Raw genomic sequence first — 13,550 nt, 5'->3', positions numbered from 1 at the left:
TCGTCGGGCCCTGTGTAGATTAGTTTGGCAAAGGTCCTGATAGTAGATCCCGATTGACCTTGGCGATGGGCTCAGTTTCGTGGATCCATTTCGATGCAGGGCGATGGGTTTCCTTTTGCCCCGAGCCCAAGTGCGTACCTGTGGATACTGTCCACCTGGAATAGCGGACGCTCGCTACCTTGTCATTATTTGATATTACAACACCCACTCGCATCACTATACATTCTTCTAATAATTGATTATTGTTGTTACCTCGTTTCTCAGATAATAACACAGTTCTTTGTTCAAAAACGGCGACGGACAACAGTTTTGTACAAAAATCGTTACACAGTATCATCATTTCAGATAGCGAAATTGAGATAAAGTTTTCATCGGTAATTGAGTTTCGAACAGGAAACAACAACAGCAATAATAATAGCAACAACAACATCAACAACAACGGCAACAACATGCCGACTCATATTTTACATCCCATGCTAATTCATGAACTGATTGCATTTTCTTTTACTGCCTACTTTTTGCTTGCAGTAATGCATCCACCGTGTACATCTATATCCAATAAATACAGGCCTATAATAACATTATTATTTTTTTTTATTATTATAAGATACATCAATAAGGTATGGTGCGCTATAATAAACGCTGTGTTGTAAGTAATTCGTTATGTTCTAATATCTTTTTTATCGAAAGGATCGATCAATTACGGTGCCAGCATCAAATTATTCATTTCTGTCAAGTGTCTTGTATATTTATGTCATGTCACTCTTCAGAACTAATTTCAATAGCGTATAATATTAATAATGGTAAAATTTCGAATGTGATTCTGATTCCGACGGAATTAAGTTAATAGATTTGAATGGAAGCAATTTTAAATTTGTGGTCTTTTCGAAGAGCTTAATGATTGTGCGACTATATGAACAATTCTATTTAGCATGGAGCGTTGAGTGGAGGTCATAGCTATCGGATAATCGGCATTAGTATTTCGGATTAAAACGACTGTTCGAAGGTTTTGCGAGGTGATGTGATGTGATGCAACAGGTGCTGGTGTACCGAGAGGTTTGATGTTCGCCTGGTGCTGAGGGCGGTGTGCGGCTATCGAAAATGCTATAGTGACGGCGTCACTATTCACTAGTCACAATGCGTGTTAACATGCGCCAGACGTAGACACAAACTGTATTTCGCAGGCCGGTGGCGTACCATTCGAGACCAGCATGCTAACTAGAAGACACCGTACGTGCCTCCCGCCGGATGCTATAACATATTATGCTTCCTAGTCGACGTCGAAGTCGATGTCGATGCTTCTTCCATCGGATTGTTGTTCTTTAGGTGTCAAAACGGGTGTCCCGAAATCGAGGTTCCCATTGAATCCCCGCGTCCGAAGATGTAGAGATGCATCTGAAGAACAGCAACAGCAAAGGAGTAGTCGAAGACAAAAAATAAACTATTGAAAAATTATAAGATCAAAACTGGTTTCACAATTTACCCCCTGAAATCTCCGCGGCCGACACAAAAACGTTCATGCCGTATAGGTGTAGATATAGGTATAGGTATAGGTATATACACCTATTAAAGGAATAAGTAAAACCAAGTACAGAATAAAATGAAAACGAAAGAAAAACCATACAGTTGATTCCAGTCAAGCGTCAAATTAACTCCGTAATGTATTACCGCCGATAATCCCGAACATACTCTCACTTTATAAGATGCCTATCGAATTTGTTTTCAAAAACTATTACAAAATAAAAACTCCTCGCGCTCCTCCACATCAAATTATAGATTGAATTGTTCTCAAGGGCTCAGAGCACTGCGATGCGTGAAGCTCGATCAAAAACACACACATGCATCCATACACACTCACCTATATATATATATATTTATATACACACATACAGTGGTATTCACGCATAGGTATAGATAGAGACACACGCCTTGGATCGCAACGCGCAAAAATTTCCAAACGAGAAAGTTTTTTAATGAGCCGCCCGTCGAATTTTAATCGGGTTGATTTCTTGGTAGCGCGGGTCGAGGGGTGGAGAGTGTGAGAGAGCTAGTGAGGGAGGGAGGGAATGGCAATAGAATCGTAATTATTCGGTCGACTTCTCTAATTGCGGTATTTGGATGTGCAGCATTGACCCCAGCCGGCAATAATTTACAAGTGGTGCCTCGGTGCTCACTGCATACATAGTAATTACTACCTGACTCACATCCACAATATTGGGAAAACTTCGTCCCATACACACCATTCATTATTTGCCCAAATTCCTAATTGCCGCGTTTCGAACCTGGAGTTCATTCTAATTGGCACGATGCCCCCTGCCACCATTTACTTTTCGACTATCGATCGCTGCGATTGATGACGCGAATAAAATGATGCTTTTGCTAATCTTTTCTTAAATCCACTAATTTTTATATCCAACTAGATATGGACCGCATAAAAATAAACGCACAAAAAAAAATATTCGAAAATTTCATAAATTCTTACATTTGACAAATAACTTTGTACAATACAATAGAGAAATCGCACTTAGAAAATACGTCAAAGATTTACGAAATACATGAGAAAGTGCATCCAACCAATATAAATAATTAAATTACATATGGAAACATTTAATTTCTCATTTTACATATGGAGAAATTTTCAAAAGATCACAATGCTGTTGGAACTAGTTGGATTTCATATAACGTATAAAAAAACCGCACAAAAATAAAATCGCATAAAAATGGACTGCACAAAAACAGGTTCTACCTTACTACATTATGAAAAATATAAAATAAGTTACTAATAAATATTTTAATACTTATCATTTTAAATGTGACAATAATCTTTCATCGTTAACATTTAAAAAATATTTTTTTTTTAATTAATTTTTCATTTTATTTACATTTTATAAATTTTCTAATTTATTTTAATTTACAAAATTTATTTATAGTAAAAAAATGACAAAAGACAATAGAAAAGACAAATTAATTTCGTAATTGTTTGACATGTACAAGATTCCAATAATGATTGAATATGTATGAGAACCTCGATTTCTTTTTAATAGGTTCAACTTACAACAAATTTAATACAATGAACAATTAACAATGTCAAGAATACCAATTAAGAAAAAAAAAACTTTGTATAGATTATAGATTATTTTATGATTTAATATTCTCCAAATGTTTAATATACTCGTATTCAACGCGCGACTTTATTTTTCAAACGTCTCCAGCATTACAGAGACAAACTTTATAATTTTATTTATTATATCAAAATATATTATTTTATAATTATAATAAAATAATAGCTATAAAAATAGAGAAACGAATAGAACAAAAAAATTTGTAAATTGTTTAATAAAAAAATAATTTTATAAACTAAATTTTGAATTATAAAAAGAAAATAAGAATTTTTTATGCGGTCGGTATATGAATTCCAATTACGTTGTAATGTTTTATATTAGTGTGCATATGTAAACGATTCTGTTAGTCGATTTTGAACCAATTCATCACAAGAAGATGCGCGTTTTGGATTAACACGAATAGCAGTGAATTGTGTATGTGCATTTTTAAAATTTCTCCTAAGTACAATAAAAAATAAAATGTTTCCATGTGTGATTTAATTATTTATTTAGTTTGGATGTACTTTAGTTTTCATGTATTTCGTAAATCGTATTTTCTAAGTGCGATTTCTCTAATGTATTGTACAAAGTTATTTGTTATATGTAAGAATATATAAAATTTCGAATATTTATTTTGTGCGATTTCTTTTATGCGGTCTCTATCTACCGCACAAAAACAGGATTAAATGTATGTGAATGAATGAGTTTCGAATAAGTTGTACCTTCTATCAACTGTCGAAAGTCAAGACCGTGCTGACCTCTCCGGTTTTCCTCTGCACCAAATCCATGTGTACATACTACGAGCAGCTTCTATTTAATTCATACTGCTTTTACTTTTCATGACCAAGTCACGAAATAACATTTTTTTCTTTAGTTGATGCACTGAGAAACGATTCACTGTAAATTAAAAACAAAACGAAAATAAAGTAGGTAAGCAAGGTGAGATTCAATGTTGTTGTTGGTAGTTTTATTTGTGTGTGTGTGTATATATATATAGTTGTTGTGGTATCTGGTGCATTATTATGTATTCTCGTATCTGTTTAATAATTCTTCTGGTCTGTGGTTTTGTTGGTCGGTCGTCGTTTTGGGTAGAAATTTTAAATAAACATCATGTGTATGAGAAAGGACGGGTCTCTCACGGAAGGCTTTTTAAATGAGTTGGACACAGGAAACAAGGCTACTATCTTGATGTCTGCGGCCATAAAGCACGTAAACGTGCAGCAGCAACCTGAGTTATTTATACAATACTCCTTTCATTCACTTTTCCAAAATATGAATCGAGGAGCACCAGAGTCCGTGACTTGTGTTCTTAAACGGCGCGCCACTCCGTGAATACAGATGTATCTACATCCATAAATACACTTATCATTTAATTGTCCACACAACGAAGAAAAAAAATCATCCTCACCGCCGCCATCGTAATCATCATCATCATCCTTGTCCTCGTATTCGTCCTAGTCCCAGTCCACCTACTCACGAAAGGAATTTCGAATTTTCAATTCCGACCCTCATATTGAAGCGATAAATCATGTCCAGGAATTTCGCTCAAACATCCTCGTTCAATAAAGACAAAAAGAAGGGAAAACAAGTCGACGAGGGTTGAAGATTATAGAACTATGTAGGGTAATACTACATAACACAATTCACACAAAAAAAAATAATTAGTTTACATATATTATTTTTTAATAACTGAAAATTATTAACTACAATTAAAAAGTTCAAAATAAACCGGTAATAATCCTTGCACAACTCTCCAAGGTCGTTACAACAGAAACCGCTTGAAGCAAGGATAATATCTTAAGACATTTAAATTCTTACAGTACTTGTGTAAATTAGATTGTAACGTACTAAAGAATTGAATCTTTTAGGTAACAAGTTTAATACTTTGTTTTATAGACACGTAACTTTTTAACGATCAAATGTTAATAAATATATTTATGGATATCAATAAAAAAAAATTATTACTCGTTTTATCGTATGTAAAGTATCACATTTCACGAAAAAATATTTTGAATTATAAATATATAAAGATGTCATTAAAAAAATAATGATTTAAATAAAATTTTCTTGTTTAATTGTATTTTAATTGAATTTATTTAAAATTACTAACAGACAATTGAAAACTCTTTATCTGAAAATTCATTAAAGGTTAACATCATGCAAGAACTGGATTAAACAGCGGGGAATGGTGTGAATTGAACGTCGGCGTTTTAATTGAATGCCCCTACTATTTTTTTTTCGCCCTTTCCCGGCAAGCAAAATATTTGCATGAAATTATCCTTGTACTTACCGAGGAATGCGTGATATTGACGCGATAAATCATGTGCGAAAGGGGATTCTCCGCGCGCCGGTCAATTGAATTCAAATGACCGAAATTAGTGAGGAATATTAGTATTTTCCTCACTCCCTTTTTCTCTCTCTCTCATTGCCCCATCTTTGCTGCAATTCCTTTTTTATTCATTTTTTTTTCATATATTTTTGATGTCCAGTATGCGGTCGTTACATAAATCAAAATATAATAATGTTGCATTAGAAACCAATTTACGGTCATTACGCCGCAAAGCGCGAGGGTCGCCGCCCTTGGAACGGATGTCCTTCAGTTTTTAAGGGTAAGTTTTAATAATTTTTTTTTTCGTTTCCACCCTAGCGTGATCCGATTTTAGTAACTGGCCACCCCCTTACGGGAATTTTAAAAGCTGACCGCATATGTCCCCGATGCAGACGGGGGATGCTTTAAAGTGGATAATTAAGTGATGCGACCCTGCAGAAATAATAACAGAACGGTGGAGATGAATTCCAATTAGGCGCAACACCTACGCCCCGGTTCGTCGAATTGCGTTACGTAATTATTATTCCGTTTCGTCGCGTTCGAAACTTAATAACGAAAAGCTTCTGTACGGTCCTTTTTTTTTAATACCCGTCGTTATGTTCAACATGTAAATGGTGGTAGATTCCTCTGATTCCTATTCTATATATATATATGTATATATTTTGGTTGGTTGCTTTTTGGTATTCGAGATTCAAAGAAACCAAGGCTGAATTACAATTAGTCGACCCTTCATGCAAATCATTCTTTTTTTTTATTTCACAGAATTTTTGGTGTCAAATGTATCTACCGACTATCATTATGACCCATCCATTCAGCTGTGACTACGGTCATCAACACATTCAAGATCTCAAAAAGTAATACTACAAAATCTTAAACAAAAAAAAATCAGAATAATCTTATTTATTATAAATCTTTAATAGCCATAAATTTAATTAAATTGTACTAATTTAACACATTTTTGAACCAAAGTAATTGCCATTATAGTTTTAATAAGACTATTTACTACAATTTGTACATGTTTTTATTCCTAAATCATGACTATTAGTGTAATCTGGGTCGTGTCTAACAACGACTACTCCAGATTCTAATCTACAATAGAGCAGAACAGTGTTCATCAACATTTTTTCTCTCACGACACACTTGAGATTTCTATTAAAGCTACTTATTTGTACAATTATAGTGTTTTGAACTTTTTGGAAAAATAAACACACAATCATTCATTTAGCTGTAATTTGTATTAAAAAATCAAGTAATTAAATGAACACATTAAATGAAAAGTAGTCTTTTCACATTTTATTGATTTTCTCAGAAACTATAATATAATTATAATTTTATGATCTAAAATATGCCAAATGTAGCCAAATTACTGTGGTTTTGTCTATTTGGTTAATTAATTTAATTAATTAAGATGCGATCAACATTTCATGTTATCAAATGGATGAAAATCAATTTGACTTAATGAAATGGGATTTCAATCGTCTTCTTTCAAGATTACCAGCACTTCATCTTCTCCTTCATAATCAGTGACTGCAGCGACTTTAATCTGTAGTAGGGGATCGGCCGTTCTCCCTTCCGACTAATTTGTAATTCTAAATTTTAATTATTGTACGTTCACACTAATTCAACATCTTTCAACGTCAAAAGCGTTTAATCCGTGTTTATCAGATTGATTTCAATTCAAAGTTTTTCATTGACTTTAAAAGATCTAATTGATATTTCTAAAATAAATATATTATATTTTGTAATATATTTATTTGTTCCATTAAAAGTGATTTAGAATTTGAGTAAAATTTATAATTTAGTTTAATAGTGAATTGTGATTTCATTTGTATGTCAATGATGTCTTGATATAGAATAAAGACTAATAATAGGTAGAGTCAATAAGATGACTTGGAGTCAACGATCGGAAATGGACGTATCGTCTGGACGGTGATGTCCGTTCATGGAACCGAATGGCGTGCATGCAATTGCAAGTCCAAAATTGAGGACCGTTGCAGGTGAATAACAATAGAGCACGCGATTCCGAATCCAGATAGTATACCAAGTCGCACTGTACGCAGTCAAACCGATTGAAGGTGTGAATGCACAATTAGTTAAGTACAGTTGTAAAAAGTTCAAAGATGTAAATAATCCGCAATACAATAAATTTATAATTATCAGTTTTACTCAAATGAAAATACATAATTTCAAAAAGTAATGTGAGTCAAATTGGAATTTAATATAGTTATAGGATAATATTTAGTTGAAACTAGAAAATATCAAATATTATGAATCAAGTTACAAAAATTATCATTACAATTTGATTATTATATCATGATTTTAAATTTTTTATATTAACATTAAACTAATATTTGAATTCGGTCTATTGGAATTATAGATTTGTAAGTTATATAGTGTGAGTCAAGAAAGTAGTTATTGGAGTGGTTGTTGTTTGAAAGTATGAGAGGTAGCTTATGGGGTATAGAGTATGGGGATATGGGATATGGGGTATGGGGTATGATGTGCGTGCTTCACCTTGGCGAAGGCGCGAGTTGGTTGCCGTGTGCTTCGACGAGAGTGGTGGGTGGGAGGTGGCGACGTCGGCGGCGGTGGGTGGGCCAAAACGGCGCGGGGGCCGCCCGCTTGGTCACATGACCGCGGGCCACGCACGCGGCCCTCGAACTCCGCCTCTGGTAACTCTTTCAGTCATTCAGCATCCGCGCGATCAATGGCCGAGTGTCCGTTCTCGCCGTCACACGTGAGAGTCAACTAGTGAGTAGGAGTTAACGTAACATGCAGTGGCGAGTGCAGTGATTCCTGTTGTTGTTATTGTTGTTGTTGTTGTTGCCTCCGTTGTCGTTCATCTTTCGGTACTCTCGAGTGTTATCCTGCGGCTTCGCGCTGGATCATCCGGGAGGATTCGCGTCCTCGCCGTGGGCGGCCGTGCTCGGTCACCACCACTCGGCGGCAGCCGCAGCGGCGGCCGCCGCCGCCGGCTCCATGATGCAGACCACCGACCACCATGGATATGGGACCGCTCACCACGGCGCTGCCCCCATGGATCTGCACATGCCGCAGGCCTTCCCCTATTATCGGTGAGTAGTCGCCCCTTAGCCACTTGTTGCTCATTTGCATTTGTCTTCCGAAATGCCACGTGATATGGACATTGGGCACGTGCTGGACCCAACAAAAAAAAAATACCCTCCTGGGATCTTCTACTAGACCTATTCACATTCCATACCCTTCATCACTAAAAACTACAGAAAGAATAAGTTTCATCCATCCTTGAAAAGTTTGAAACAAAACTACAGCAGCAGAAGTAAAAACTATTATACTTCTAGAAATCTGTATAAAAAAACATAAACATAAAATATAAATTGACATATTTCACTTGTAAATCTACTGAATTGTGCTATTATCTAATAATAGAAATATACTATTTCCTAAATGATTATAAACGTTCATATTTCTAATTAAATGAAAAAGAACTTATTACTACATTTTCCAGTAAAATTTGTAATATAGTTTAGAACATTTTTTAGTCTGTAATTGTTTAGTAAACTCGAAATGAATTATTTTGAAAATTTGAAATAAATTATTTTTAAACTTAAAAATTCGATCAGAAATATTTAAAAACTTGAAAATTTGAAATGAATTGTTTTCAATATTTTAAATTTAACATATTTCAATTCTGATCAAATATCATTAAATATATAAACTAAACTAAAGTAAAGTAAACAAAGTAAAATTATTTGAAAATTTTCTGGAATATTTTTAGAGAAAAACAAATTTTTAATTTCTTAGTATATTGAGTTTTTACTGAAAATTCATGTGTAAATAATGTTTTAAAAAAAGTAGAAATTTTCAGTAAATTATCAGAATTGAAACATTTTAATTAATAACTATTTCTTGAGTAGATCAAATTAATGTTAAAAACTTAGTTTTAATAACCGCAAAAATACTTTGATTCGAAAGTACAAATATAATTTAAATCGTTTTAACTTGTAAGTTGTTAAATTTGTGTTGTTTTTTGTATAAATGAAAAGAATATATTTCATTTAGATATAGGAATAAATGCTTATCAATCATTTGAAAACTTTTCAACAACAAATATTTTTCAAGTTTTAATTAAAGTGAAATCAGTTTTTAGATTTGCGAATTTAAGTTATTGTTATTTAAATCAGCTAGAAATTTTGAAAATGAACTGAAGAAATAATGAAAACCAGAATTAATTGTTAATATTTATATTTGAAAAGTAAAGTTTTATACACCCTTGTGAAGTTGAAAATGAAAGAAGGTAGGATGAGGATGAGCAAGAACGGCAGCATCAGAACAGTTTGTTCCCGTAATCTATATACAACATATAAAATTTCAATTGATAATATCTCGACGTCGTAAACATTTCCCAGTGTTTCATCTCAATCTCGGGACTGCCGCCGACAAACACCGTTCCATGTTCATTCACATTTACAAATTCAACAAAACTTTATCTGGAGCTGGATCTGTCCGAAAGGGGGGGACGGAGTGGTCCGGTCCCACTTAGGTGACTGTCGGCTGGTGGGACGGGACATCCTCTGATCCGGTTCTGCAGTCAAAATCCGGATCGCCGCCACCGTTTGGCACAGCCAAGCCATGGTTGTAGACATGCAGTACCATCATGGTACCATTGGCCGTGTTGTCAAGATCCGCGGCGTGGATATGCAGCCCGCTCCGCTGGACGTGTGCATGTGTAATTGAAATCGCATTTCGAAGCGACCATGTGTCATCCCAGGGTGCCAACTCCTGCTGTTAGGATCTCCATCATCCTATCCAGGACGAGCCGAATGCACATATATATTTTAAGCGGCTTCTTGTCGCAGCGGGCACCACCTAATCTACACAGCGTGTCTAACATATTCACAGCAGATTATTTACCATAGGCGCATGCACTTGCAGCAACCTCTGCCTCGGACTCAATTTGTTCTAATAAAAACACACATGTCTTGGTATAACTCATCTAGAGGAAAAATGAACCATAGTACAAAAAATATATATATACAGAGAGATGAGCATACATAACTTTACTCGCATATCTCTCCTATTAAACGACAAACTGCCTAACTTAATTACGAGACTTGAAACTTGCCAGCGATTCCGGAAATTTGTACTTACACCTTGCACATAAACTATGCGCGCAGCTTCAGTTTCATTTCTTGCGACTACTGCTTTCATTAGACTTCACGGAATCCCAAGACACCTCATCCATCCATTCAAAAACTTATACCATTACACAACTAAGATGTTTTACTAATAAACTATCATAATTATAAAATGCATATTTAAGAAATATTGTTGTTTTTCATTGCATAAAAATGGATCAGATTTGGACGGTTTGCGCATTTAAGTTTATCTTTGGCAATCTTAAGTTTTTCAATTTAAAAGCACGTCTGTTGTTGTGCACATACCGTGACATAGTGTGCATCCCCTCATATGATTATCCAGTTACTATCTAAACACATTGAGCAGTTTTAAGTAAATGAATAAAAATGCTAATACGTAGAATTCATTACATTTATTTTAAATTTATTAATTTTAACTCTAAATTAACATAATGAATTGAAATTACAATAAATTTGATTTTACAACATTAACTTATTAAGTTTATGAAGACAACAAAAAAAATTGTTTTTTTTTATTTTAAGATATTTCTTTTGTTCGACATCAATATGTGCAGAAGGTTTTTTTAATAGAAAGAAGAGAATCTCGTAATTCAAATATGGAAGTCCTAAGTTATATATGATGGGTTGTAAAGAGTTCAAGTTAGGAACTTTTGCATAGAATCTTTCATTCGTTTCTTTTTTTCTTTTTGAAGTTTTTAAACATGCAACACATCCAAGACACAAAGCGACGGAGTTGAAAACTTGTGCCATAAGCAACTGCGGGATTGTTAAACTCCACGTCTTTGAAATGGAGCTCAAAGCGACGGTATCGAATTCGTATAGTTTCATTTTATTAAAATCATTTTTGAAGTTTTTAATATATAATATTTTCAGTTTCTTAATGTTTTGTAAAGTAGAGGAAGAAGAATAATAATTAGTTTAATTTTGGGGATTTAAATATTGTGTTAAATCAAGTTAAATGTTGTCGATTGAGAACTTAATGATTTAAGGATGAGAGGAAGATTAAAACTGTACCCAGATGTTACACAAGTTGTCGGAGATTTCTGTTTATACGCGGAGGAGAAGATGAAGAAGGCGTAGAAGAAGAGATCGGCTTGTTTACTATTAGTTCCTAAGCAGTATGTTTGGGTAAAGTTTGTAACCGGTCAAGACAAAAAGCTGTAGTGTGTGTGGATAGCGTAAATACATATAACGCTGAGCAAACATCGGCCAACGTGCGTATTCCAAGAAGGAGTCAGGTTAAGTTAGGACAGGTGGCAGCGGTATTTGATGAGAGCGACGGAAGATCGCGGGGGCGGTGAAGGCGGCAGCGTTGAAGACGTAAGAAGCCGGTGCCCTGTAATCCCGAAAATTGGCTCAATTTTGTCAAGCCGCTCCGTGAAATTAAACGAAAATGAAAAATATGCAAATGACCGCTTGTGTACAACTGTTTCTATAATTTGCTCCTCTTAAAATAATTTAATGCGAGGAAATAGTGATGGGGGAGAGCGAGAGACGGTGTAAATGCAAGAGGCTAATGTCTTTACGGACTGCGAAGGGTACAATAAGAAATTTGCAAGTCTGATAGCCCCTACTTTTTTTTTCCCCCGTTCGTATATATATATTTTTTTTTTTTGGACCGGGGGCATGATTATTCTTTAAAACACTCGCGCCCTTCGGTGCATGGTCTCTCTCTCTCTCCTTTTATTTTTCATTCTTTAAAGGCCCTTAATATCACGGGAAAAGTCATCGAGTCGAAAGAATTTACATTAATTTGTTTCTGTCGCAACAGCTTGTAACACCCCCATATATTTATCACCGCCGTATTAGGCCCGAATGATAAATATTCGACGGAATCATAATTTCACCCGCCGCCCTTACTTAGGTCGAGCCGCCGCCCCCGCGCGCCATGCATTTTTATTAGGCCATCCTCGCGATCATATTCGTATTAGCGCTTCGAGCATCCCCCTCGAAAACGAAAAGAAGTAGAGTGAGGAGGTAGAAGAAGTGGAGGTATATATATAAAAAAAAATAGGAGCGCGCACAGAGAGAAGAAAATCAAAGTGCTTTTGAATATCTTTGCCGCGGGAGGGTAAATAAATATGTAACAAGATGAAACCCGGGGAGAAATCGAAAAAATAAATAAATAAATATAAAAACGCAACGCGAGTGCATATACCGCTACCTTATGTAATATTAAAATAGAGACGTTCGTGTTGTGTTTATTTTTACACGAAGGACGCATATTTTAACAGATTGATGAATTATTTTATTTTGCTTATATTTATTTTAGTTAATAATTAACAATTTTTCTTTTAAATATATTAGATTTCAATTAATTTAAATCCAACAATCTAATTAAGTATAACAAACTGTATGCGGTTTATTTAGATTTTTTAGTTTGAAAGCTTTGATGAGTGTGTATGAAGCTTTTCTGCGTTTGTATCCTTGTGCAGGTGGCGAATGTGGAAGGAAGACGAGGAAGCAGTAATGGAGACCTGTTTGTTCATCAATTAAATCGTCGATGTAAATGGTCGTCCGTTATCTATATCTAAATTGATGTATCGCTTAATGCGCGGCAATAATTTAACATTCCATTAAGACACAACACATTTTTCCGGAGACCCGCAGATCAGATCAGATCAGATCGGATCGGACCCGACACGATTTTCGGGTCCGCAGATCCATCGAGGACGAGAAGCGCGCGCGCTCGCGCCTTTGATTGATATTCTATTAAGTCTTTAACACGTCTAATCAGTATTTATAATTAATCACCTGCCTTTATTCGCCTTACACGAATCCAAGCCTTCCATCTGAATGAAACATGACACTTCTCTGATCGGCCTCAACCCACCTCGTAAACAATACGCATCGCGTTTCTTTATTACTCATATTCTCACTCCATTCATGTCAAACACTTTGTATTTATCGATTGGAATCGATCACTTATCTAAATCAAGAGCTCAAACAACATGATTATATATTTATCTACATATTTTCATA

The 13,550-nt window shown here is 35.0% G+C and overlaps 1 protein-coding gene across 1 annotated transcript in view; it reads left to right on the top strand.

Moving 5' to 3' along the window:
• Positions 1-8,133: 8,133 nt before the first annotated feature.
• Positions 8,134-13,550, top strand: part of LOC108556495 (protein trachealess) — a 67,406-nt gene continuing 61,989 nt past the window's right edge. Inside the window, exon 1 of the mRNA XM_017912629.1 lies at positions 8,134-8,504. Coding sequence (XP_017768118.1) covers positions 8,410-8,504 — 95 coding nt within the window. The 5' untranslated portion in view covers positions 8,134-8,409. The remainder of the gene's footprint in view (positions 8,505-13,550) is intronic.

This window comes from Nicrophorus vespilloides, unplaced genomic scaffold (genome assembly GCF_001412225.1).
Source record: "Nicrophorus vespilloides isolate i.1.1-1 unplaced genomic scaffold, Nicve_v1.0, whole genome shotgun sequence".
Taxonomy (NCBI): domain Eukaryota; kingdom Metazoa; phylum Arthropoda; class Insecta; order Coleoptera; family Silphidae; genus Nicrophorus; species Nicrophorus vespilloides.
Note: the sequence above shows the minus strand (reverse complement) of the source record. Positions and strands in the feature narration are given on the sequence as shown.